Source organism: Puccinia triticina, chromosome 3A (assembly GCF_026914185.1).
Source record: "Puccinia triticina chromosome 3A, complete sequence".
Lineage (NCBI taxonomy): Eukaryota > Fungi > Basidiomycota > Pucciniomycetes > Pucciniales > Pucciniaceae > Puccinia > Puccinia triticina.
In genome coordinates, this window is record NC_070560.1 from 7254171 (window position 1) to 7279381 (window position 25211).

At 45.8% G+C, this 25211-nt stretch overlaps 2 protein-coding genes across 2 annotated transcripts; both read left to right on the plus strand.

The window, feature by feature from the left end:
* Positions 1 to 12101, plus strand: PtA15_3A789 (uncharacterized protein; the record flags this gene model as incomplete). Its single annotated transcript, XM_053167791.1, has 37 exons — positions 1 to 27; positions 104 to 192; positions 275 to 367; positions 456 to 471; positions 539 to 1486; positions 1569 to 2494; positions 2563 to 2776; positions 2840 to 3343; positions 3413 to 3781; positions 3842 to 3895; positions 3979 to 4854; positions 4947 to 6143; positions 6206 to 6322; positions 6383 to 6419; positions 6487 to 6548; positions 6607 to 6915; positions 6976 to 7261; positions 7329 to 7400; positions 7468 to 7624; positions 7700 to 8017; positions 8088 to 8149; positions 8225 to 8308; positions 8372 to 8475; positions 8537 to 8644; positions 8725 to 8924; positions 8992 to 9187; positions 9266 to 9496; positions 9558 to 10038; positions 10101 to 10236; positions 10305 to 10448; positions 10507 to 10834; positions 10916 to 10994; positions 11072 to 11214; positions 11283 to 11356; positions 11424 to 11568; positions 11651 to 11967; positions 12038 to 12101. 37 exons carry the CDS (start codon positions 1 to 3, stop codon positions 12099 to 12101), a joined length of 9567 nt encoding a protein of 3188 aa, XP_053018974.1.
* Positions 12102 to 16879: 4778 nt separating this feature from the next.
* Positions 16880 to 18735, plus strand: PtA15_3A790 (uncharacterized protein; the record flags this gene model as incomplete). Its single annotated transcript, XM_053167793.1, has 3 exons — positions 16880 to 17515; positions 17606 to 18285; positions 18414 to 18735. 3 exons carry the CDS (start codon positions 16880 to 16882, stop codon positions 18733 to 18735), a joined length of 1638 nt encoding a protein of 545 aa, XP_053018975.1.
* Positions 18736 to 25211: the final 6476 nt, after the last annotated feature.

A 25211-nucleotide genomic window follows, 5' to 3' on the forward strand; every position in this document is an offset into this window, starting at 1 on the left:
ATGGTGCTTGAAAGTGTGGTCTCCTCTGTAAGTTGACTTGCTGAGCCTAAGAAATTTTACCAGCCTTCTGAATGAAAAAGAAAACTGATGTGCTCCCTTGTAGGTGCTAAACCAAGTTTTATCAGCCTATGTCGAAAACTTCAATCCTAAGCAGCTTAACGTTGGAATATGGGGTGGTGATATCAAACTCAAGTTAGTTTGACCACATGCTTCCTTCTCGTCACGTTCCACCCTCCTGCTTGATTCTCACCTATATCGTTATTATAATTATTAGGGATTTAAAGCTTAAGAAAGGCGCGTTGGACAAGTTCAGGTTACCTGTGGATGTGCTCGATGGATCAATCAGTAGTTTGATTTTAACAGTACCGTCAGTAAACCCGTTTTTATTTTCTATTTTTTATTTTTAATCACTAATCAGGTTCTTTTTTCGCTTCTTTACGCATCGCATCATTCAGATGGACGGCCCTAGGGGTAAGTCATGTGTACGATCACCCTGGAGCTTTGCTAATTCAAGACCTTGTTGATACATTTCACGTAGAGCCGTCCCGTCAAGGCGGTCATCGAAAATATCTACCTTTTGGCTGTACCCCGAAGTGAAAATAATTTCGATTCTGAAGAAGACGAGAAAAGAAAACAGGCATCGAAGATGGAAAAACTGAAGAATTCGGAGTTATTGCTGTCGCCCACCGCCGCCACCACGGATAATAGCGAAGAAGCAAATAAAAACGAGTCCTTCGTTGCTGCAATGACAAACAAGATCCTGGACAATCTACAACTCAGAATAAAAAACGTTCACATTCGATACGAAGACAAACTTTCAGTTCCCGGTCATCCGTTTTCAATTGGGTTTACTTTGGCCGAACTCTCGGCCGTATCGACCGACGAGAATTGGCAAGAAAGCTTTATCGTAGGCTCCAAGACTGGTGTCCACAAGCTTACAAAGCTTGATTCCTTAGCAATCTACTTCAACACCGATTCAATCTCACTGGCTAATCTTGACAGCCCGGAAGAATTTCAAGAGCGATTTACAAACATGATCGCCAGAACTGAAACATCGGACTCCGACGCAAATCCCAATACTCTGCCTGATCATCAATATGCCTTGAAACCCGTCAGCGGCGAAGGAAAGCTGATACTCCGAAAGCATCCAACGAAAGAACTGGCCAAAATCAATTGCGAGCTAACTTTTGAGGAATTGGCATTTTTGATTGACGCAGACCAATATCGAGACGCGCTTTCATGTCTAGATTTATTCCATTTCTACACCAGACATCGCGAGTACTTGCGATTTCGGCCGAGTGAGCATGATATGGTCGAAAGCAAGGCCAAAGCACTATGGTCTTTCGCCCTCGCAGTCACGAAGCACGAAGTCCATCAAAGGGCTTACAAATTGAGCTGGGATTATTTGCGTCAAAGGAGGGATGATCGTAAAATTTACATCGGGTTGTTCAAAGCAGTTCAACAAGGCGCTCTTCCAGAAGACACTGTCGGTCTGATTTCGTTTTCTTAACTTGACCTCCAGGGATGTTTTTTTGATTCACATTTTGATGTGACATTTTGAATCAAAGCCCGAGTTGATGGAACTGGAACAGAGGCTCGATTATCAAGACATCAGATTTTACAGGTCTCTGGCGAGATCCGAGATGCGTAAGGAGAGGATAACAGCTCAAAAAGGAGAAATTAATACGAACGCAGCCGCGAAAACTGGTTGGATGGGATGGATTTGGGGTGGCGGTCAAGCTGACGCAGAACGCGGACACGACTCGGGACAAACCGATGGCGTCTTGAGTGAAGAAGAGAAGAAACAGCTATATGATGCGATTGAATGGGACGAGCGAGATGCCGCGTCTTCCGCTATAGATCTGCCCCGAGATGCCATACTCATGAACATTCGTACCGAGCTAAGGACTGGATCGTTCACTCTTCGTTCAGGAAAATCACCAGGAGGTTCAGCGCAAGGTGGCTCTGGACACAACATCATATCTCTCGTGTTCGATGGCTTTTCAGCTGATACTCTACAAAGGACTGAGAATATGGAGCTAAGTCTTAGCTTGGCTGGTCTGCGAGTCTATGATGGAACTGTCAAGAATAGTAAACATCCTCAGATCGTCAGAGTCAAGGAAATGCGATCCAGAAGACCCGGTGAAAGTCCGAATTTGCAACGACTCACCCCTAGTGCTGACGGCGATCTAGCAAGCAAGCCGATGGAGCCGGATCCGTTCTTTTTCTTGAAGTTTGAGCATAAGCCTCTTGATGACCGAGCCGACAATGCGATCACACTCAATATGAGGCACATGGAAATTGTTTATCACCCCAATTACTTGGAGGACGCAACTAAATTCTTCCGTCCACCAGCTAGCCAACTTGAGTCCGTGGGGGCACTTATCGATGTTGCCAGCTCAACACTCGAAGGCATTCGTCAAGACACGAGGGCAGGGCTTGAATTTGCTTTACAGACCCATAAAACCGTCGATATCAAGGTTGACATGAATGCGTCAGTGTTTGATGAAATGCATCTGTACATCTCATCCAACAGCTAACCGCATAATACCCTCAATTCAGTCCAATTATCATTATTCCACAGGATGTTACTAGGCACGACTGCCATCACATAATACTTGATGTTGGTCACATCGCCGTATCTAGCAAACTGATGTCGCAAGACCGCCTCGAGACGATCAAGGCGAAACAAAATCGACAATATACAAACGATGACTACGCCCAATTGGAGTCGATGATGTATGACCAGTTTCACGTCGAATTGACGGACACTCAAGTGAGCTCATTCTCCGAACTTTCTGGTACTGTGAACCCTGATCTTATTTTAATCAATCAACAGCTCCTATTGGACAAATCCTTTGAGAAATGCCTCGTAGCTTTGGATGAACCAAGGGGACACGAAGAGGCACACCTCATAGAGCGAATCTCGATGAGTTTTAACGTGTTTAACTGCATGGTCGACAATGCCCCCAACCTCACCCGCTTCAAAGTGCAAGGCGACTTACCTGAACTCCGCGTAAACTTCTCCGATCGAAAATACAACATTGTCATGTCCATGATCGACGTTGCTTTACCGAACTTCTCCGATGAATCGGAGACTAAGAAAGCTTCTGAGGATGAGAAGCAAAAAGAGACTACTCTCAAACCGCCCCATAATCAAAACAAGTCGTCACGAAAGCAGAAAAAACAGTCGTTTCGAATGCCGGCGTTCTTCTCAAATGAGGCTAGTTTAACTTATGATCTTAGTGACGATGAACGTCCGCCAAGCCATGTCCGCGAAGTGACTAATCCTGGTGAAGATGACGAGTTTTTTGAAGCGCCTGATTTATCCCAGGCTGAACAGGTATGGTTGATATCATACAAGCTTCATCGCAACCACCGGTCAGCTGAATTTTATCCCTTGTTATGAAAGTCTGTTAATTTTAGGCAAAATAACTTCCAACTCCTGTTTACTGTCGGAAAACTCATTGTCGCGATATCGAAGACTGACCCGAAAAGTGGCGAAGAGCAAAGGCTTGTCGATTCCGTTTTGGAAGGTTTCTACTTCGGTTTGAGCCTGCGGAATTTCGATTTGGTTGTTGAGATCACTCTGTCGTCGATGTACATTGCCGATCAAGTAGCGCCAAAAACAAGTCACATGTACCCCGCTTTCAAGAACCTTGTCACTTCTGAAGTTCTTGAAGATCCGCAAGCTGAGAAGAAAGACCTTGTCAAATTTAAGTACACCCAAGTCCAAACCGACCATCCCGAATTCATGACGCTATACGAGGGTATTGGTAAAGTAAGCGGAAAATAATAAACTCTGCGGGTGAACTAATACGCACTGATGCTCTATGTACAGTCCGTTGATGCAGATTTGTCTACTATCAACATCGTTGTCACTCGGCCCACGATTGTGAGCTCTAGTTCCCTTATCCGGCTGCCAATCCTTAAGATTTTGCGCGTGAACTCATTTTTTTTCTATCCTGTACTACTCAGCTCGAGCTCTTTGATTGGATTATGAATACATTTACCGATGCAGATCCTAGCCCTAACGCATCCGATGACGCACCAAATTCTGATCGCCCACCTCTAGCCCTCGATCAGTCCGCATCTGATTCGACACTTGACAAAATAAGGGTCAAGCTCAGGATGCGAACCATCGCGTTTCTATTCAATGATGATGGATGTAGACTTGCGACTCTAGCATTATCTTCGGCGGATTTTTCGGTTTTGTTGAATGGACCGACAATGCGTGTCAATGCTCGCTTAGGCAATCTGACGGTAGAGGACGATACAGTTGAATCAAAGAACACGAAGTTCAGGCGCCTCGTCGAGATCCAGGGCGATGATTTGGCTAATTTCCAGTATGAGACGTTTTTGAAAGGAGACAGCGGGCACGATTCGATGGTCTATCTGAGGTCTGGATCGATTCAATTCACCATCGTTGAAAACATTTGGCACCGCCTGCTTTTATTCTTCTCCAAATTCGCTCAAATGAAAGCTGTTATGGATGCTGCTAGTGCAGCTGCGCGCCAACAAGCCAACGACTTATCCCAGACGACCACAAAGATGCACTACGACATTTTGATCCGAACACCTATCATCATCTTCCCTCTCGACAGCAGCTCGACAGACTCATTGATTGCATACTTGGGTGAAATCAACGCATCCAATTCCTTTTCAGGAAGCGGGGATGAACTGTTGACCACAACCAAGGCGGGGCTTCATAACATTCGTCTTACTTCTGAGCTGTCTACCCAAGGAAAACCGGACACTTTGGAAATATTGGGTGATGTTAACATCGATCTCATCATGGCTGCCTTCAACTCAGTCGAGCGATTTCGTGGCAGTGGGCAATCACCTGATAGTGATGTCAGTCAGATATTTATTCCTAACCCATTCACTGAAAAAGTTGTGCACTGCGGCTAATGTTGATATGCTTAAATGATTCCTGATTGATGCAGATCGTGGCCCACATGTCAGACGTGAAGATCAATTTAACACAGCCACAGTACGTTGCTTTGTTGGCCCTTGCGTCCTCGATCCCCAAAATACTTGATTTGAGCGAATTGAATGAAGAGTCAACACGTCCCAAATCTGTGTCACACCGCGATTCGCACCTTTCGCACCCAACCTCTAAGTCCCAGGTCTCCAAGCCTCGCTTGCTACAACAAAACTCGCAAGTGTCTTCCAATTCGAACTCGCACGCTGTAGATGTTTGGATCACGATGGAACTGGCTTTCACAGTAACCAATGTAACATTGGAGTTGTTTGATGCCACAATTACGCCTACTGAAACCGTCCGAGACAACAGTTTAGCTAAGTTTTCATTAACTGGCATTCGAACGTTTTGTAACACCAAATCCGACGGATCGATGAAGGCGGAAACGCTTTTGAAAGCTCTACGGACGATTGACACACGCGCTTGGAAGGCTACCAAGTTTCGTGAGATTGTCCCCGTCGCCGATCATGATGGCGATCAACTGGCGCTCAGCTATAAACAGACAGAAGCATGCAGCAGTGTTAACTTGGAACTCGATTCTCCGAATCTCATCCTTTCCTTGGATTTTCTCTTTGCCATTCAAGCATTTCTTACGGATTCCGGATCACAAGCAAATACGACAGCCGCCGAGTCACCGCAAGATCTGTCTAAATCGATACCCTCAGAAACTCAGCTCACTTCGACTTTCCATTATTCTGTTAATGTGATCAAACCAAAGCTGACCATCATTTCAGATCCCGAAAAAAGTGATAGCGATTCGGTACATCTGATTATCGACAAGTTTTCAATAAACCAACAGCAGGTCTTAACTGTCATGGTAATAGACATGTCTATGTCGTTGGGAACAATGAATGATCTCCAGAACGGCGTTAAATTCTTGGACGCATGTACAATGAGCTTTTCGTTGGCTGATGTACCGCAAGATGGGCATAAACAGGTTTCTATGCACGCCCATACTACACCGCTTATTCTCAGGCTGTCGTATAGAGACTTCTTATTAGTATATTCGGTGTATTGCAAAGCGCTCGATTTCTCTCAAGTTGCCCCCGCAGCTGGAGAGGTAGCTCACGACGCTGGTTCTGAGAATCAAACTGTTGTACCGCGGTCTCCCTCTGTCCTCTCAACAAGCCCCACAACTCCCACTCACACTCCAGAAAAGGTTGCTTTTACCGTTTACTTTCATAAATTGTCCGGATGGCTAATAGTTTTTTTTTCTCCCAGCTCTCGGTCCTGATAGATAAGCTTCAAGTTGTGCTGATCGGTGACCTTCACGAGCAACCTCTTTTGGATTTTCACACCAGGGACTTCGAATTAAGTGCCAGCAATTGGTCCCACGAGGTAAGACGTTCAGGTTAGAATGGCATCTCGGCCGGCGCTAATAACAATTTGTCATGTTAGCTTTCGCTTGAGACTTCAATTACGTTTGCGATCAACTGTATGTCTTGTTTCTCATCATTCGATCTCGTGACTGGGCTAAAAGTTGTTTTCTTTTTGCTATAAAGATTACAACTTGGCCAATTCTCATTGGGAACCGCTCATGGAACCATGGCCTATGTCATTTCAAGTCGGTACCGCACCCTAGTTCAGTCTAAAACTGCTACTGAACTATTCCGTTACTTTAGATGACTCGCTCCGGATCTCCCGCGCAGACCGGACTGTCTCTGGATTCCAAGGAACGCTTAGAAATAAATTTGACGGCTACCTTTATGGATATTGTCATGACTGGGGCTGAAATTTGGGGCCGGGAAGGCGAGAACTTGTTACATCGTAAACGCGGTGTGACTGCGCCCTACGCAATAAAAAATTTCACCGGATATTCTCTCAAATTATGGGCCGAGTTGGACGATGGTTCTCACAGTGGTGAAGATCATGTGGTTGAGGATGGTAAAGAACTATCTTGGCGTTTTGAAGATTGGAAATCGACCCGTGAAGTGAGTTTCTTTGTAATTTTACCTATCCGCATCCACCCATGCTGACTTGGTTTTGCTCAGAATGTTTCTCCTTCCACCCAACATACGTTGGGGCTGGTACTTCAAGACGCTGGATGGACTTCAGTTGGCGGAATATCAGTAGTTAGGGAAGGCGATGAAGTTTACCCGTTACGACCATCCATCGACAAAGTCACTCATCGGTTGCTATGTCATGTCGAAATCATAGACAACGTCAAGGTCGTAACCTTCCGTTCAACCTTCCAAGTTCGAAATGATACACTGTTTCCCATCGAGATGGGCATCTTCAACATGAGTGACACGCTGATTCGTGAACCTTACAGAATTGGCGAGTTCATGTATTTGCTTCTTCTCGTGTTTGTCAACTTGGCTGACTCGGCAATCTCGGATACCAGCACCGAAACAATCCTGCTCAGTTCCAATACAGGCAGCTTACCACCAAAAAATCAAAATACGTCCGGCCAGTTGTAAGCCCGCAATTGCCTATCAGTCCGTTTGTTGAATTGTGTTGGCTAAAAAATACACGTGTCTCAGCGAGAAATCATTTTGCGTGGTCAGAAAAGGCGCTCGGATGGACAGATCTGGTGAAGCAACCCGTGCGAACTATAACCTGTGCGGCCACTGATCGACAGGAACCATCACATCGCTTCAATGCCACCACAATCTATGACCAAGAGGATAGCACAGTCCGGTTAGTATCTTTTTCTCATACCATGGCACGGGTTTTCAAAATCCACATGTTAACTAAACTCAAAAAACTGTTCAGGTATTATCCCAAAATCACGTTGTGCTTGCGCGCGCCGATTGAAATAGAAAATCTACTTCCATTCGACATCAACTGTACCATACATTTGGACAAAAATTACTCGACATTTTTGAAAAAAGGCGAGCTGTTTCCTGTGCACATCGTCAACATGATGGACTTGATGTTGCTAGGAATAGAATTCAAGGACGAGGGAATGGTCGGCATGAAAAGTCAATATGCCGTAGTGAACACGAATAATCCTGAAGATGTGCCTCTAGAAAATCGGATGTCCGTCATGGACGAAGACGGCCTGGCCCTCAATCTCGGGCTTCATTATATGTTGGTTCCTTCCTTAGAACAAGAACAATTTACCGCTATCCTGAACTAATTATCCGAAACAAACATCCAGGCGGTACCCTTTGTCAGGTGGAGCATTCAAAGTTCAAATTTACAGTCCTTACGTGGTAATCAGTACGCCCTCCCCTTTTTTTATTTGATTCGGAGGGAAAATTACACCGTATCTTATCCGTCCTATCTTTTTTGTAGACAAGACCGGGCTCGACTTTTCGATAAATTCCAAACCGTTCATTGGTAAAGCTAAAAAGGTTGCCGGGCAGAATTTGTGCGGAAGTAAGTCTTCGCAGGGTTGATCTTACCCGGAATTTGATCTTGATATTTGTTGGGGCATGTTAGATGCTAGTCGTCGCAAGGAACCTCGCCCGTTGTTGTTCTCGCACCTTGGCGATGACAAACGAAACCGTGCGATTATACGAGTCGGGGATTCGAATTGGTCCAAGGTTGTTGAGAGTTTTATTCCCAACTGAGCTTACAAATACTGACAATGCTACCCAAAATCAGGGCATAAATTTTGACGTCGTTGGAGCTAATCAGCAAGTAACTATGCAAACTTCAACAAAAACTTCAGAGTACCGGGTTGGATTGACAGTTTCTGAGGGACTTGGAAAGGTGCGAGACACGCGATCTATCATGACATCAATGTTGAATGCTTGAACTGAGTTGACGTTTTTGGTTTCTCTTTTTTCCAGTACAAACTCACTAAGGTGGTAGTAATCTACCCTCGTTTCATCATAAAGAACGAGGCGGACCTACCAATATGCCTTCGAGAAGATGTTTCGGATCAGATGTCAATTGTCAAACCTGGAAAACGTGCCCTATTAAGTCTTTTCATGAGGAGCTCCGATCCGCAGTTAGTCGTGGCTTTTGAATCCCCTATGGGTAAACGGTGGTCAGTCTTTTAGCCATTCCCCACTTGAGTATCTACTCCAAACAAATTCACATTCTGGCCGCTACAGGTCCAAACCCTTTCGAATACAAAATGTGGGGAAAGTCTACATACGAGTGCCCGATCCACAGAATGAAGAAACACTGGTTCATGTCGAAATCCTGCTTCAAGGCCCATCCATCTTCATCAAACTCAACGTCAATCGTACTCAGTGGCCCATTTTGTTCCGCAACAACAGTAGCTCTGTGTTGCACTTTGGGCAGACAGTACGCCTTCAACTCACGCTTGAATTGAGCACAAAATATATCTATCTACCTTGCTAACTTGGTTCAATCATACAACAGGTCATCAATGGTACTAACAAAGAAAACTTGGGAGTCACGAAGTTTTACGAATCTCGGCCTGATACTGCAATCCCCTATGCATGGGACGATCCTGCCGCTGGCTTACAAAGCTTGATTCGTGTAGTTTTGTTCCGACAAGCAGAAGGATCGTCTTCCAAGCCATTGCCACCTATTGTTCTGAGAGATGTGCACGTGCTGGAAGTTGGACAGTTGGAGCCAGTTCGGACGCACGTGAGTAGTGTACCAGCTTGAATAAGGAAACATGCCAATACTTACTTCCTTAAATGTTTAGAAATCGGGGCAAAAGCTTGCCTTTGATGTAGTAGTCGAAGGGCAGGCACAGGTGCTAGTTGTTTCTGACTATAATGAAGCCACTAATGTTTGGAAGGTAGCCAGGAAGAGTGGCCAAGGGGCTCCAATCCAGCGTTCCGACAGCTTCAGCAGCATAGGTGATGCTGTATTCGAGGCCACCACCGTGGAGCCCATCACTTTGGTCACTGCTTCCATCAGCTTGGAAGGAATAGGAATCTCTATCATAGATAAGAGAATGCGAGAACTGGTTTACGGCTCTTTCCGAGGAATCGACATCACTTACGAAGAAAGCCAGCTCCAGCAAGCCTACGGAGTCGTGATATGCTGGATCCAATTGGACAATCAATTGAACGGCGCGCTCTTTCCTGTCTTGTTCCGCCCTACCGACCTTTCCGCGGATCCCAAGGCGGTAGAGACCCGTCCTAACTTGCAGATCAAAGCGAACGTCGTTAAGGATGACAGTCAGTGCGATTTCAAAGTGGTAATAGAACACTTCCAATCTGATGATTTTTCCAATCCCCAGAACATGGTGTTGTTTACATCAAGTATGCCACAGTGCTGTTGCAAAAAATGTCTCTTGAGATGGATGAGTCCTTTGTAATCGCGCTCATGGGCTTTACGAAATTTTCTGGGGCATCGTGGAATCGCGAACATGTCAAGTACTTCGGTCTCTCTTTCGTGGTCCTTTATCAGCACGAAAACTGACCTTTCTGGGAAACCTTATCAGCCAACTTATCGCAGATCCTGTCGGAATACCCGAGCCGGCGTCGGAAGGGGGAGGACTGGATTTATACTTTGAACTTTTGCATTTGCAGCCGTTTGCGATTGTGATTTCGTTTGAGAGGCAGGAAAGCATAGATGCCACTGAGAGGTTAGTTCGCTTTGAGATTGATCAACTACTTGTATCCTGAAATGTTTGACTTTCGCAGGACGTTCGATTCTCGAAACCCATTGTATTTTTTGCTTAACGCAGTAACCATGGCGATCGGTACAATCAGCGGCGCACCCTTGATGTTGAATCAACTAAAAATAGAGAATGCCAGGATGTCGCAAAACCAACTCATGGCGCGGCTAATCCAGCATTACCAGAATGAAGGACTGTCGCAATTGTATCGGGTCCTTGCATCTGCTGATTTTCTCGGTAACCCCGCCGGCCTCTTCAGCAATGTTAGTTCAGGTGTCCAAGATCTGTTTTACGAACCTTTCAATGGCGTCGTGTTACACGGCGGTAGTGAACTGGGTGTTGGGATTGCCCGAGTAAGTCACTATCTCTCAGCCATGCCTTTTACCACTATTTCTTATTGACCCACCCAATAAAATTTGTGCAACGTGCAATAGGGAGCTACCAGCCTTGTAAAGAAAAGTGCCTTCGGGGTCACAGACAGTGTGTCCAAGATCACCGGGTCTGTCAGCAAGGGTCAGTTGATATATTACATGGTCCTTTTACTTTAGCGACCAACTTACATTGCTTTTATTCCACATGAACACTCAAAGGACTCTCTGCCGCTGCCTTGGACTCGGATTGGGCTCGCGAGAGGCAGCGCCGGCAATTCCGCAACCGCAATAAGATCAACGGCTTGGCCACTGGAACAAGCGCATTCTTGAACTCGTTGGCCAGTGGGATCCAGGGCGTGGCTGTAAGCTCATATGTCCTTCACCATTGCTCCAGATTGTTGTGTGTTGATCTGTTTGTCATGGGGAGTAGATGAAACCAATTCAAGGTGCCGAAAATGGAGGCGCTGTTGGGTTCTTCAAGGGTGTGGGTAAAGGATTAGTAGGGTAAGAGAAATCAAATCACGCTCACGTGTATCTGTATCGCCCTGATAGATTTGTGTGTCCTTTGCAGAGTTGTGGCAAAGCCGGCCGTGGGAACTTTTGATTTTTTGAGTAATGTTTCTGGTGGTCTCAGAAACGCTACAACAGCTTTCGATCCGAGCCGGGGCGGCCGGTGTCGATTACCACGTCACATATCGTACGATGGAATCCTCCGAGTAGGTTCCTTTCGGCCTTCTCATGATTACCTCTGGCCCTATCGGATTCGACTTGACAATCTGATTCCATGTATCTGCCCAGCCTTACAGCCTCCGTGAAGCCCAGGGACAGGACTGGTTGAGATCGGCCGACAATGGCAAACTTTATTCTTGCAAATACGTGGCCCACGTCGAACTTCCAAACGATCAAGATTCAGTTTGTATTTTGACGACGGATCGGATTGTGATGCTTCAGATCAACAAACTGACCATCATCTGGCAAGTACTCTTGTCCGAGCTAAAAGAGGTCCGGTCTGAACCAAGCGGCCTCAGGCTTCTGCTCAAAGACGATTATACCAAGCCTCTTATAGCGTTGATTGATAGTAGCACTCGATCATGGTTCGGTCAACATGTCTTCAAGTATGCATATATTCCCCTTGCTTCTAAGCTTTGTCGAGTATACTTATGATCTGCTGGAGTATTTTCATAGACTTTTCAAAGATTACAACGACAAGAAGAAACGGGCCGCAGGTGGTAGTAGACATGGGTCCTAAGTCGAATCTGACGGAATGGCAACGAACAAATATCTACTCACAACAATAGGGAACGCCGGATAAAGACAAGTCAGACGCGATCTTCATTTTCTCACGGAGCAAACAAGCAATACTTTTCCCACATTTTTACGCCCTTGTCGTCCATTTTTGTTGCTGTAGCATTCTGAACATTTTCAGTTATTGTTGTTACCAATGTCATGAAATCCATGATCTCACTTGATATATTTGTAAATCGCTCCACAGGAGCACGTCAACATCCAAATCAACTGGCACGAAGTTGGACATCAAGTGTAGCTGCACAGACTCTCTCAAATGGAAAAAAAAAATCAAGACATTGCAAGGTAGGCTTGCATGTTTCTCAAATTGTGCCTCTCAAATCATTTCAATTAGACATCTGGATGCGTAAAAATAAACTCGCAAATCACTTTTTGCAAAGGACTGTTCATGTAATTCCTGCCAACCGCAATTTATGAAATTAAATATATTGAGCGTTGAACACCCTTACTTAATGAAGTTAACACCGGTACCCCTGGTGGAAGGCGCAATCTATGTAGCACTGACAGGCTCCGAGGCCACCCCTCGCATGTGTATTATAACATACCGCATGGGGCAGGATATAGCATAAACTACCAGTTGGCTGGGAGCCTTTTACTTTATAGTTTAGTTGACCAAGGGAAAGCCAAAGGCACCAAAATCTGAGCAGAAGACAAGGCTGAAGGACTTTTGATGCAGTTTTTCAATGGATTCTATTCAACTTATAAAGGCTGTTTTTGAGTTTCTTTGCAGTGGAAATTACACCTATTCCCCCTACAGTTGAGTGATAGTGAGGAAGCTCCTTCTATGGAGAGATCCTCCACGGAACTCCCCAGAAAATCTGTTTGAGGGGCTTTGTTAAGTTGGTTGAGGACCACAAGTATGTTTTGTATTTTCAATCCAATTCCTTTTACCCATTCTTTTATTTTATCTTTGTGAGGAGGTTGAAATTCAAGTTCAAGATTTGCAGGAAGCTTCCTGATTGATTTTGGCAATGGAGAGCTCCATGGAAACAGTCTCAAGAGCTTAAAATCTTGAAGTTTGTCTTCTTTTTGATATGTATACCAGGTGGGCTGATATCTCCAGGTGCTGATTCTGATCAACAAGTTTAGCCTTCCTCTGTGATTTCTACATAATACATGTGGCTATCATTAGTTGTTTTGGATTTATATGAATTCTGCTTAATGTTCCTGTTCAAGAAAAACAGCCTGATCATCAAATTCTCAACTATTTTTCCTGGAAATGCATGAGTAGGAATTTCAGTTCCTTCAATTCTTTTGGAATTGATTGGTGGATCTCTCTTGTCCCAAACAAAAAATGATTCATGGTATGAGTAAACTGATTTTTGTTGGTTGTAGAAAGCTCCCTCCCATTGTTCACAGCCCAAATGTGTGAGAAAATGTGTATGAATTGACCAAAGAAAATCATATATCTTATCAACTTGATCAAAAACAAAGCATTGGTAATCAGGGACCTCAAGATTTGGTAAATATTGGCTCCTTAATCTCTTTTCCAGTGCAGCTTTGATATAGTTTTTTATTATTTTTGTTTTCAATTCCAGGCTTGGTTTGATTCTGGAGGAACTTCAGTTATCCTGTGCACTTTCATCCTTGCTATCCACCAAGTTGTTGGATCTTCATGATTCTGTAAAGAGGATGATTGGGAGTAAACAAAATTTGCTTTTGTCTGCTTTTGTATTTTCACATCAAGAATTGGTTCAACCAGTTTTTCATATGTGAAGATCAGATGTGAATGTCTTCTGTGTGTATATTCTGAAATTGATTCAGGGGAGAAGGGTGCATCCCAAGGGAGTAATTTTTCTTTATTTTCACTTGTCAACCTGCTGCGGGATTCTTTGTATCCTCTGGTTAACCATCCAAACCCAAAACCAGAAGCTTCAATCACAAAATAGATATCTTCTTCAAAAGCATGAACCCATTTCTTGTAGTTTGTGTTTTTGTAGTAATAGCCCAAAATACCCACAACAGATTCCATCATCAAAACTTTCTTATCTGAGCAGTATTTGGTTCTCCGCAAGGTTGATCCTGAAAATGGATGTATTTTGTAGGCCAGATGTTCTTGATCCATTGAGCTGAAGACTTTTAATATTTTCTGAAAAAGACCTTTATCCAAATTGAGAGCAGATTGCATGTCATTGTGAATCCAGTGATTTGACCAGCCCAACAAGCTCTTCTCCATGCTGGCTAAAAGCCGTTGTATGAATTTTTTCTGTTCTTCAAGATAAGAAATTTTGAAGTAGCTAGCTCCCAAGAGTTGTAGGACTCTGAAATTGACTGCGCACAATTCATAACATGTCTCTTTTATGCTTTCATGGAAAGCCTGTGCCCCAACCAAGGTTCCTCCTTTTTCAGAGACCAAACCTGAATTTCTTTCACAATTGGAAAGACAGGCCTGGGCCAAAGTAGGTATTATTGGGTCCACATGGGCAGTTAACTCATTTTCTATTAATTTTTGAACCCGGCCCCAGACAACAGAAATCCATGCCCAAATCTTGCTATTTACACCCTCCAATTGAAATTCTCTGGTTGTTTTTTCCTGTTCTGTATGATTGGCAACTTCCCAATTGGGTTGATTAATCAAAACTCTGGGATGATCCAACAAAGCACATGATTTTCCTTGAGATTTTGTCAAATCTTCTCCACTTTGAAGCTGGCTTAAGCTCTCTTTTCCTTTGGATGTATATCCAATAGTATTCCTTGAGTCTTGACCTAGTTGGTAGATTTTGGGGACATACCCTTCAATAAGTCTTGAGGATTCAGTAAGCCTTGCTTTGATTTCTGTGTTGGTGGAATTGGGAATATCTCCTGTGGTCCCTGGTCCGCCAAATTTAAGCACTTCCGGAGGGGTATTTTTACCAAGATATTGGTTCATAAGTGGCAAAATTTTCCAGGGAAGTATGTCAGATACTGTTTGGGCATCCTGGATCTTTTCTTGAAGTTGAAGCCAGGTTGGGAAGGATTTAGAACCTGGCAGTGATGGGCCTGAATCAGGCTGTTGGTTGACCCAACATGTTGATTCGACATGACCTAGGCGGAGCTCCAGGTCTACCTTTTTCCTTTTTGGATATGGTTGATCCTTTTCATTTTCCTCTCTGACAACATAACTATCTGAGGTTTTATTAATGTCAGGTCCACCACCTGCGGCATTCTCTGAATACCCTTCCCCCCAAAAAGAAGGTCTGTTTGAGTCAATTGTCAACCTCACTGCATAGATTGTTCACCAAGCAAGCATTTGCCTCAACTTCAGGCAGCTATGTATAAGGGCCTGTACCATGGGCCTCAATTGTGAAAAATTTCAACTTTTTTTGCCCTGTACACAAAAATTGAAAACTAGCAGAGGGTTCAAATGTCGAAATTCTTCACATTTGGGCTCAAGCCTACATTTTAGCCAGGCTCAGTTTTTGTCCCAAGAAAGTTTGTGGCAAATAAGGCCCCGTTTGGCACCAATATAATTATAGGTGATATAATCACTGATTAATTCAATAAAAAATAGAAAATTCAACATAAAGCCTCCAATTTTTTTTGGAGGCAACCTACAGTGCTGGTCTCTTCAACTGTGAAATCAGATTCAACTGATTCAGCCATCTTCAGCACCATAATACCATTATATCACTTTTGACCGATATGAAGTGATATAATGGTATTATGGTGCTGAAGATGGCTGGATAAGTTGATTCTGGGTTCACAGTTGAAGAGACCAGCACTGTAGGTTGCCTACAAAAAAAATTGGAGGCTTTATGTTGAATTTTCTATTTTTTATTGAATTGATCAGCAATTATATCACCTATAATTATATTGGTGCCAAACGGGGCCTAAATTTGGGAAATTTCAATTTTCATGCTCTATGGTACAGGCCCTAAGCTTTGACTTACTAATGGTATTTGATTGCTGACAATCCCACGCAGCGGGAAATAATGTCAATAGGTGAGATGAGTGGTCAGTCTGGATGTTCGCTTGGACATCTCGTTGGTCTGTTAGTTCCTTGCTGGCTGTATCTCTAACCCATTCGAGGTTCCATGTCGAGGTTGCTGAGAGTGAGTGAACTTGTTCAGAAAAGATTATCAAAACTAATTTCAGGAAGCCCTTCATTTCTAACATTGCGAGAATGGGAGCGAAGTGGCCCTCAAGAAACACTTGGACGAGAAGACACCAAAATTTTCACACTCTTTAGTCACTGTGGCCTGAAATGCTGACAGTGGCACAGACCTGACACGTATTTTCACTGCAGAGAGACAGGTGTCAACCGGTATGGTGGTGATGTGGACTTACTGCTCCTGAGGGCATGTTCAAGGCAGTCGGTACGAATGTGGGCTGGCAAAAAACACAAGCCATGTTCCGTCAAGAATATGTATGGACTAGTCCCCGGTCCCCCCGCTGGACGAGTTGGGGCATGTCTTCTGTGACGCGGACTCCAGTTGAGACGGCCTGACTATCATAGGAGATGGAGACCAGGCTTCAGTCTGATCCCATAAATCTAGAAACCAGTTTGCAGGGTTTGTATGAGTGCGCGCTTGACTAGAGTCTCGCCGAGGAGGCGGGAGGCGTTTCCGCCGGAGACGGAGACGGCCCGTGCCCGCCTCCGGGACACGGGTGTTGGGTTCGGTACAAGTGCCGCAGCCCCGTTGGCAGTCGCACGGGGGCTGGCAGGCAGTGCATCCCCTCGAGGTTGGCCATTCGCAACCACTTCGGCTCACTTCAGTCGCCCACCAGCAACCAGCGCAAAGGATGGCCCAGGGAACACTGCTGCTCTCGATAGCCGATGTCACCGTACACCAGCTCAGCCCCTCAACCACCTCCAGCCCGCCGATCGACTCAACGCTCTTCGCCGCAACCGTCCTCAACCTCCAGCTCGTCGACATCCCTTCAACCGCCCTCAAGTCAATCCCCTCGGTCTCAGAACCACCGCCGTACAGCAACCTGGAGAAATCTAATGCGCAGAACCATCCCAGCCAACCCACCGTCGAGACCTGGCTGGTCCTCTCCCTGGCTGATGGCCTCATCGACATCCCACTCTCACAGTCATCCCAGATCTCCTTCCAGCAGCCCCGCTCCTACCTCGTCCCGATCCTCCCAGGGGATGCCGGCCCAGCCGAGCTCGACAACAAGGCTGCACACCAGGCTCTCGTCAGGATCGACATTGCCAGTCATGTGCCCGATGATACCATCGACACCCTCGACAGCATCCTCGCCGGCTGGACCCAATACCCCGGCCGTCAGAGTGCCAGCCAGCCCTTACTCTCTGTCAACCAGATCCCCTCCAAATCCGTCTCTCCACCTCCCCCCTCACATCCTTCAGCTTCATCCTCATTCCCGAAAGAAAAACCTGCTTCAAACCAATCTACATCCAATGGGGCTTCCAAGGTATGTTTTGTATCAACTTGCCCTTTTTCTATATATATGCTTTGTAGGCATTTCTATAACAGTGATTGAATTTTTCCTGTTTATTCCCAGTCACCCTTTCCATCTGAGGGACGCTTGGCTCTGATGGATGAATCAACTGGAGAGATCTGTGGGGAACTAACTTCATATGTCAAATTCCAAGGCCCGGCCATCGCAGCGCACGCCCCGCCCTATCCAGCGGGACCTTCGCACCAAGGCCCTATGGGCGGAGGCCCATCAGGAGCCCCTCACCTATTGCTAGCGGCGCCACAGCCTGTAATGGTATCCCTGAGCCCGTCGGCACAGGGGCCGGGGCACTCGACGGCCCAGGTGAGCGCCATGCCAGCCGGCGGGGGCTCGCAGATCCTCAGCGGGGCAGAGTGGGTCTCCCGGGGGATCCTTGCGGGCTCGGAGGTGATCAGCTCGATGATCAAGAAAAGCGGCAGCTCGTACCTTGCCAGCGCCAAGCCGGCCGCCGCGCCGATCACCTTCTCCTCCACCACCCATGCCAATGCAGACAAGGTCCTCGGCTTTACCCGCTCAGCTACTAAGGTCTCCGGTAAAGCCGCCTCCCTCGTCGGATCCGTCTTCGGCAAGGTCGGCGATACCATCGGAAAGTCCACCGGCATCCAACGCTCCCCCTCTGGCGCACCTCCCTCCGGCGCCCGCGGATACGTCCACAAGGGCTTGGTCGCTTTCAACACTGTCATGGATTCGCTCGAGACCGGGGGCAAGAAAGTATTGGCAACTGCGTAAGCAATCTGGTTCTGAAATCGCGAAACAATTTTCGGCGGTGGTCAGAAAATCCATATGACGGCCACTGATCCTGATCGTCTGAAATCTTTGCACGATAATAATATGTGATGGAACAACGGAATAGGGGTGACACGACCACCGAGGTAGTGACGCATGCGTACGGAGCCGAAGCGGGCCAGATCGCCCACCGCGCCAACCACGCGGTCCGGAACGTCGGCCTGGTCTACATCGACGCCCGCGGGGTCACGCGCCGCGCGATCCTCAAGTCGGTCGGGAAAGCGGCGGTCCGAGGCCGGATGAACGACGGCAGAGAAGTCATCCTCGGATCCGACGAGAATGTCGACCATTGGTCCGTCGTCGACAATCAACCCCATCCCCATTCCCCCAACCCTGACCTCAAAAACCCTACTCCAAATCACACTGATCGAAAAGACCATAAGTCTTGATAACATTTTCTTTTCTCATTTTGTTTCCATGCCCTACCAACATATACACGTAACGTTACTTGGAAATTCTTGTACTTAATGGTGGTTTGTTGTTTGAGTGAACACGCTATTGGATCTTTACACACACACGGATGATCCAACAAAAACTATCTTGTATTCTCTATCTAGATTGATGACCCTGTTACACAAGTATATTTGTTACTATAATCGATGACTAGCCTTTTCGATTCTATTTTTCTTACCTTGACTTGCCACGCACGCATACACGCTTACAATTTTATTTTCTATGTATCTCACCCGTCAACCCATTTGTCACTCTATCCAATCAGAAGCTGGAGTTATAACCTTGTGTCTCTTGATGACACTTCATCTGTGGTGGAAAGGGATTCTTAAGTTTCTGCCCTCATGAGCTCTGATTAAACCTTATCATCCCATTCCTCATTACCAGTGTGAACCATGTTGGTGGTTAAAGCTGCCTAAACAGTCCTTCTTGGAATGAACAGGGGATGGTCAAAACTCATTTTAGGGCTTTTACTTTTATCTTTGTGATAGATAAAAAGAAAGTGGAGGACTTTCTGTTGATCTGAAAACCCAGATTTTGCAGGGAAATCTAGGCAGATCTGGGATTTTGGATGATTGAGCCCAGATTTCCCTGCAAAATCTGGAAAAATCTGAGTTCCCAGATTGACAGGAAGTCCTCCAGTTGTGAAGGTTGATGGTGCCGCATTTGAAAAAAGTGCACGCCAATGGACACCTCTAACAAACCTGCTAGCAGGTGTGAAGCCCCCGCAGCTCGTGGAGTTTCACAAGTAAAACATACCTTGTGATATATCAAGAGCATAGTCCTTGCCTCTTGCCCTCAGCCTAGTCAGTAGAGATCTGCTTCCACATGTTTCCTGGCTAGATAAGACTTTCCTCCTTTTCTCTCCATCTCTCTGTTTTCCTTCATCCTTATTTCCAGTTGTACTCACAAGAGAGATCTGCTTCCACATCTCTCCCAGATAGCCTGTTTCTCTCTTTGGTCAAGAATTATAGCCTGTGAACTAGATTTGGTCTTTGTGACTGTGCCCTTTCCCCTTTGTGCCACTATCCTTGACCCCCATTGAAGGACTCTCCTTGATTCCTTGCAGCCGGTGCATGCCTTTGGCTGGCCCAGGCCCAGGGGTGGCGCGCCAGGGTACAATTTCATATATATTTTTAGGAAAACAGTTGAGCTTGTATTTACCTAGTTATTTACTTGGCCCTCATTTTCATCAGCCTCAATCTCAATGTCCTTGCTTGCATTAAAGGATTTCCAAACCATGGACTGCACATTGGCGCACCTCAGGGGTGGTGCTGCCATCCCTAGGTCAAGGTGGAGTGGTGATTTGAGCCTGGTGAAGCGGCCACAAAACTGGGCACATTGATCAAAAGTGCAATAATACTATCATTGTACTCACAATTTTCTGATAACCCCATTCCAATGAATTCATTGAAGAAACCAGTCTCAACCCAGCTGTTGAGGGGGACACAGGCTGAGGAAACATAAGTCACGGATAAAAATCTGTGACCAGGCACTGAGCACCAAGGTAAATTTAGCTTAGATTCAATGAATTTTACCAGCTGTGTCAGTACTATCATAGACTATATATAAGCCAATTTTGATATGAATGATAAAAGAAACTTACTACCAGCTTATCTGAATACTAATCTAGTTGCACTTGGCTGACATTGGATGCTTTGGTTTTCATTGATCTGCAGATTTTTGAGTATTGTACCATTTTTTATGATGGTGTCAATGAAAAGAAGGATTAGAAATTTTGGAAGGGGATCTGGATTCAATAAATGCAATCCATCCATTCAAGTTCAACACCTCTGTTGTGCAACTTTTGAGCAAAACATTTTGGTGTATCAGTATGTTTAGAGCATCTCCAATAGAGCTGCTTTTGCATGGCCTGAGTCCAACTTTGGTAGCCCAAAAGGTGTTTTTGGCCTCCAGGGGACTGCTGAGAGAGCTGCTGAATTTAGCAGGAGTTGATCAAACCCGCCTTTGACTTCTTTTTTTGGCCCTGTATTGGCAGTGTGGGATCCACCTCTGACAGTATCACCAATGAAATCTATGTATTGGAAAGGTTTCAGTGTTGCCACTTTCCATCCTCCATCCACATTCCTCCAATCCCCCTGCCTTGCACCAGAACTGCCCCCATAAGACATCCCATCCACCTTCCAGCAAGCAAAAAAATCCAAAAACATGAGTTTTTCCCTGTCCTTACAGTTCCCCTCACCCTCCCCATTCTTATTTTGTTCTTATCCATTAAAAAAGGCAGAATGCAACCAAAAACACGCTTCAAAATCCCCTCACTTCTGTTTCCCAGCAATCAAATAATACCCAAGAATCCCAACCTGTGTGGTGATTTATATAGCCAAGCGGTGTGGTGAACAAAAGTGTTCCCTGCATAGAAATGGCAGGACCCCGCCGCTCCAAGGTGATTCCCGGGTAAAGTTGGGTGATCTGGAGAACTCTGCTCCGCTCCGCAAGTAAGTATGAGGCAAAATAATTGTAAACGCAGGTAAAAAGTAACAGGGGGATTCAAAGTTGGCCATGCACGACTTGCATGCACTTTTGCAAGTTGGTGTTCAAGGCTTTTATTGAACACCAAATTTCAAAAATAAATTCAAGCAGGCTTAGGGGGTGTAGTACAGTGTGGCTTGCATGCACTTTTACAACTCGGTGTTCAAGAATGAACTTGAACACCGACTTGCAAAAGTGCATGCAAGTCACATCTGGCCAACTTTGAAACCCCCTAATGTATAGAATAACCACAAAGCATGTAGAAAGCCACAGTAATACAGTAAAATCTGCCAGAAGTACAAAAAAGAGAAACTCCGCCCATGTAAGTAAAAACTCTGCCGTAAGGAATCCGTACCAGAGTAATCGCAAGAATGAAGCAAAATCCGTAAAAAGTCCTAAATGATAAGATGATCAGATGATGGGGGGAAAACTCCCTCCCCCCCCCCTGCAGAAAAGGAAAAACAACATGAGAGAAAGAAAAACCATTATCCTCCGCCCACCATCCGCCAAGCCCCACTCCCACTCCCACACATGTCATCTGTCCATTCCACTCTCACACATATCTTCCGTCAACTTTGCCACACATTGTGGTGGTTAAGTTTGGCGCGGGGTACCAAAGTGACCACCCGGATTTACCACCACGGTGTAGAATGTCCACTCACTGCAGCACAGGCAGAAATGCAGTGGGGCAGCTGAGCAAATGCTCAGTCTACATATCCAAACAGATGATAAGCATGCATGCTTATGCCTCCCATATGTAGACTGAGGGAAACCTTGAATGCATCACTTACAAAATCACGCGGAGAGTGTGGGCAAAACAGGGCAAGATGTGGGACTGGGAACTCAACACAGGTACAAGAGAACCAGGGTTCAAGCCACACTCCCAATGCTCGGACTTAGCGGATTGGTTGGAGTAGGACTACGGCAGGACATCTGGACGGACTGATTAGTGTGGACTGGCACCAGGTGAACTGGGGCAGCAGAAGCGGATGGCATTGCGCAGATGACGTTGGGGAGGAAGTGCCAGGCAGAGACTGGGGTTGGAGACGCCAGGCAGAGACTGGGGTTGGAGACGCCAGGCAGAGACTGGGGTTGGAGACTAGTCAGAGGGTGAGGGAGAGCAGGCGTTGGAGAGGTACTAGGCTGGAAGCAAGGTACGCGGATTTATGGCAAGTGCAGGAAAGGAAGTGCGCGGGCAAAATTGGCTGGGAGAGGAGTTATACAGGTGGAGGAAGAAGGAATTTGGGGAAGCTTTTCTCTCACTCATTGGGGGATTCTATGAATTCTACATATTACTCAATTTTATGGTATTACTGTAGTTATGGCTATTCTTACTCAACTTTTCTTTGTTACTACATTGCGGAGAGGTTTTCCCACCCAAATTCTTACTTGCTTGCAGAGTTTACTGTGTGACAGCGGAGAGGTTGCACCTTACGTAGAATAGGCAGATCATATCAGGCTCTTCACAGAGTTCTGAAGAGATATGTATGTTGCAGAAGCCCAGAGCCGGTAACCATTCAAACCCAAAGTTATCTAGAAAAGAGGAGGAGCACCTTATTTTATCAGGTGATACACTTTTATTTCAACACCAGGCACTTCAATTGGCAATTTGGCCAACTTCAGACCATACTGATAAGTTTTCAACCGGAGAACCCAAAAAAAAGGGAGGCGGAGATGCGGTAAGGATATGCTGGACAGTGAGAGGAGGTTTTCTCACTGGATCGGCTCAATGGCGGAAAAAAAGGGAGAGAACCAATGGGTTGATTGCTTCGGACTAGGCTATGGTTAAATAGACTATGTACATGGCATCAACTTGTGGTTTGAGAATAATAATGAATAAAATAATAATGAATTTGAAACTTCTCAACTCAGTGTAACATGTCAAAAGGTACATTGATATCCCCATCAGAGATGCGCGCAATTTAGAGGATAAGCAGTAAACAAGGAAAGCTGACAGTCTAATCTGAGCAAGGATCAAAGTCTACAAGATCAGTAAGAAAGAAGCATGACCATGAATAAAAGACAGACCACATAGAAAGGGGGCAACATAAGTGTTGGATAGCTTTGATCTGAAAACAAGTCCATAGAGGAGGATAAAGTAGTTGGAATGGAGGGAGAAGGGAAAGTAAAGGGGTTTTAGGGATGAGTGGAAAGACAGAAATCCAACACATACATATTGCTTAATTATTCACTAGAAATATAGCCACCTCCGCACAAGAAAAACCCCAAACAATTTTTCTGGAGTGCACCATATGTAAAACCCCTGCTTAGTAGGTTTCACATCCTGATCCCCCTTTTCTTAGTACAGCAGAGAAATCAAACTAACCACTCTCTCATGCTGGACTAGGTGAGAATAACCCCTTTCTCATGCTGGACTAGATTGAAATAATACCACGCATTTACATTAGAAACCCTCACGAACCGGTCTCATCTGGTATCAGAGTTGTGAAGGGCACAGCCCTTACACCATCTTTGTCCCCTTCATTGGTTATCAGCTTTTGATGGCTCACACCTCATGGCAAATTTGCTTTCCAATTATGGTGTTCAAAGCTGGTATGCATAATTTTACGGGTTTACTTTGCGCACGGAGGGAAACTCGTTGCGCACGGGAATTTCCGTTGACTCGACGTCAGGTGACGTCGGGCCCCCCTCCGTACGCGCCACCAGCTGCCCTCAAAAAACTATCCGCACACGGGGGTGCCGTGCGGTGACAGGTGGCCGGGGTGAAGCACTCCGGCCATCCGCAGGAAACAATCCCCTCAATGACCGGCACAGACCGGTAATCAAGAGAGTATATCACATCTCTCTTGATGACCGGCATTCCGGTCATTGAGAGGACACATCCCCCTCGATGACCGATACAGGCCGGTCATCGGGAGGCTGCATCCCTCTTGATGACCGGAATAGACCGGTCATCAGGAGGTTACATCCCTCCCAATGGATGACCGGAATAGACTGGTCATCGAGAGGCTACATCCCTCTTGATGACCGGAATAGACCGGTCATTGGGAGGTTACATCCCTCCCGATGACTGGAGTAGACCTGTCACCAAGAGGATACATCCCCCTCAATAACCGGTCTGTACTGGTCATCAAGGGGACACATCCCTCTTGATGACCGGTCTATGCCAGTCATCGAGAGGGATGTGTTCTCTCAATGACCGGAATGCCGGTCATTGAGAGAGATGTATCCTCTTGGTGACCGGTCTACTCCGGTCATCGGGAGGGATGTAACCTCCCGATGACCGGTCTATTCCAGTCATCAAGAGGGATGTAGCCTCCCGATGACCGGCCTGTACCGGTCATTGAGAGGGATGCAGCCTCCCGATGACCGGAATAGACCGGTCATCAAGAGGGATGCAGCCTCCCGATGACCTGAATGCCGGTCATCAAGAGAGATGTGATATACCCTCTTGATGACCGGTCTGTGCCGGTCACCAAGGGTTTTGTTTCCTCCAGATGGCCGGAGTGTCTCAACCCAGCCACCTGTCACCGCACGGCACCCCCGTGTGCGGATAGTTTTTTGAGGGGAGCTGGTGGCGCGCACGGAGGGGGGCCCAACGTCACCTGACGTCGAGTCAACGGAAATTCCCGTGCGCAACGAGTTTCCCTCCGTGTGCAAAGTAAACCCGTAATTTTATGCATGCATAAATCATAAAATCATAAAAATATTTTGATGAGGAAATTTTGTATTAATAATCAGACAGTCATATCCCCTGCAAAAAAAAAAATTATGATTTTATGATTTATACATGCATAAATTTATGCAAACCAACTTTGAACACCATAAATGTCAAGTGGAACAGAGGTTTCCTGCAAGCACAAATAAGTGGGATTCCATCTGAGGACTCTAGAATTGGAGGGGGTTAGCCCAAAATGGAGGTCTTGGATCCCAATCATCTTTTGTTTGGGGGGTGGGGTGAGGA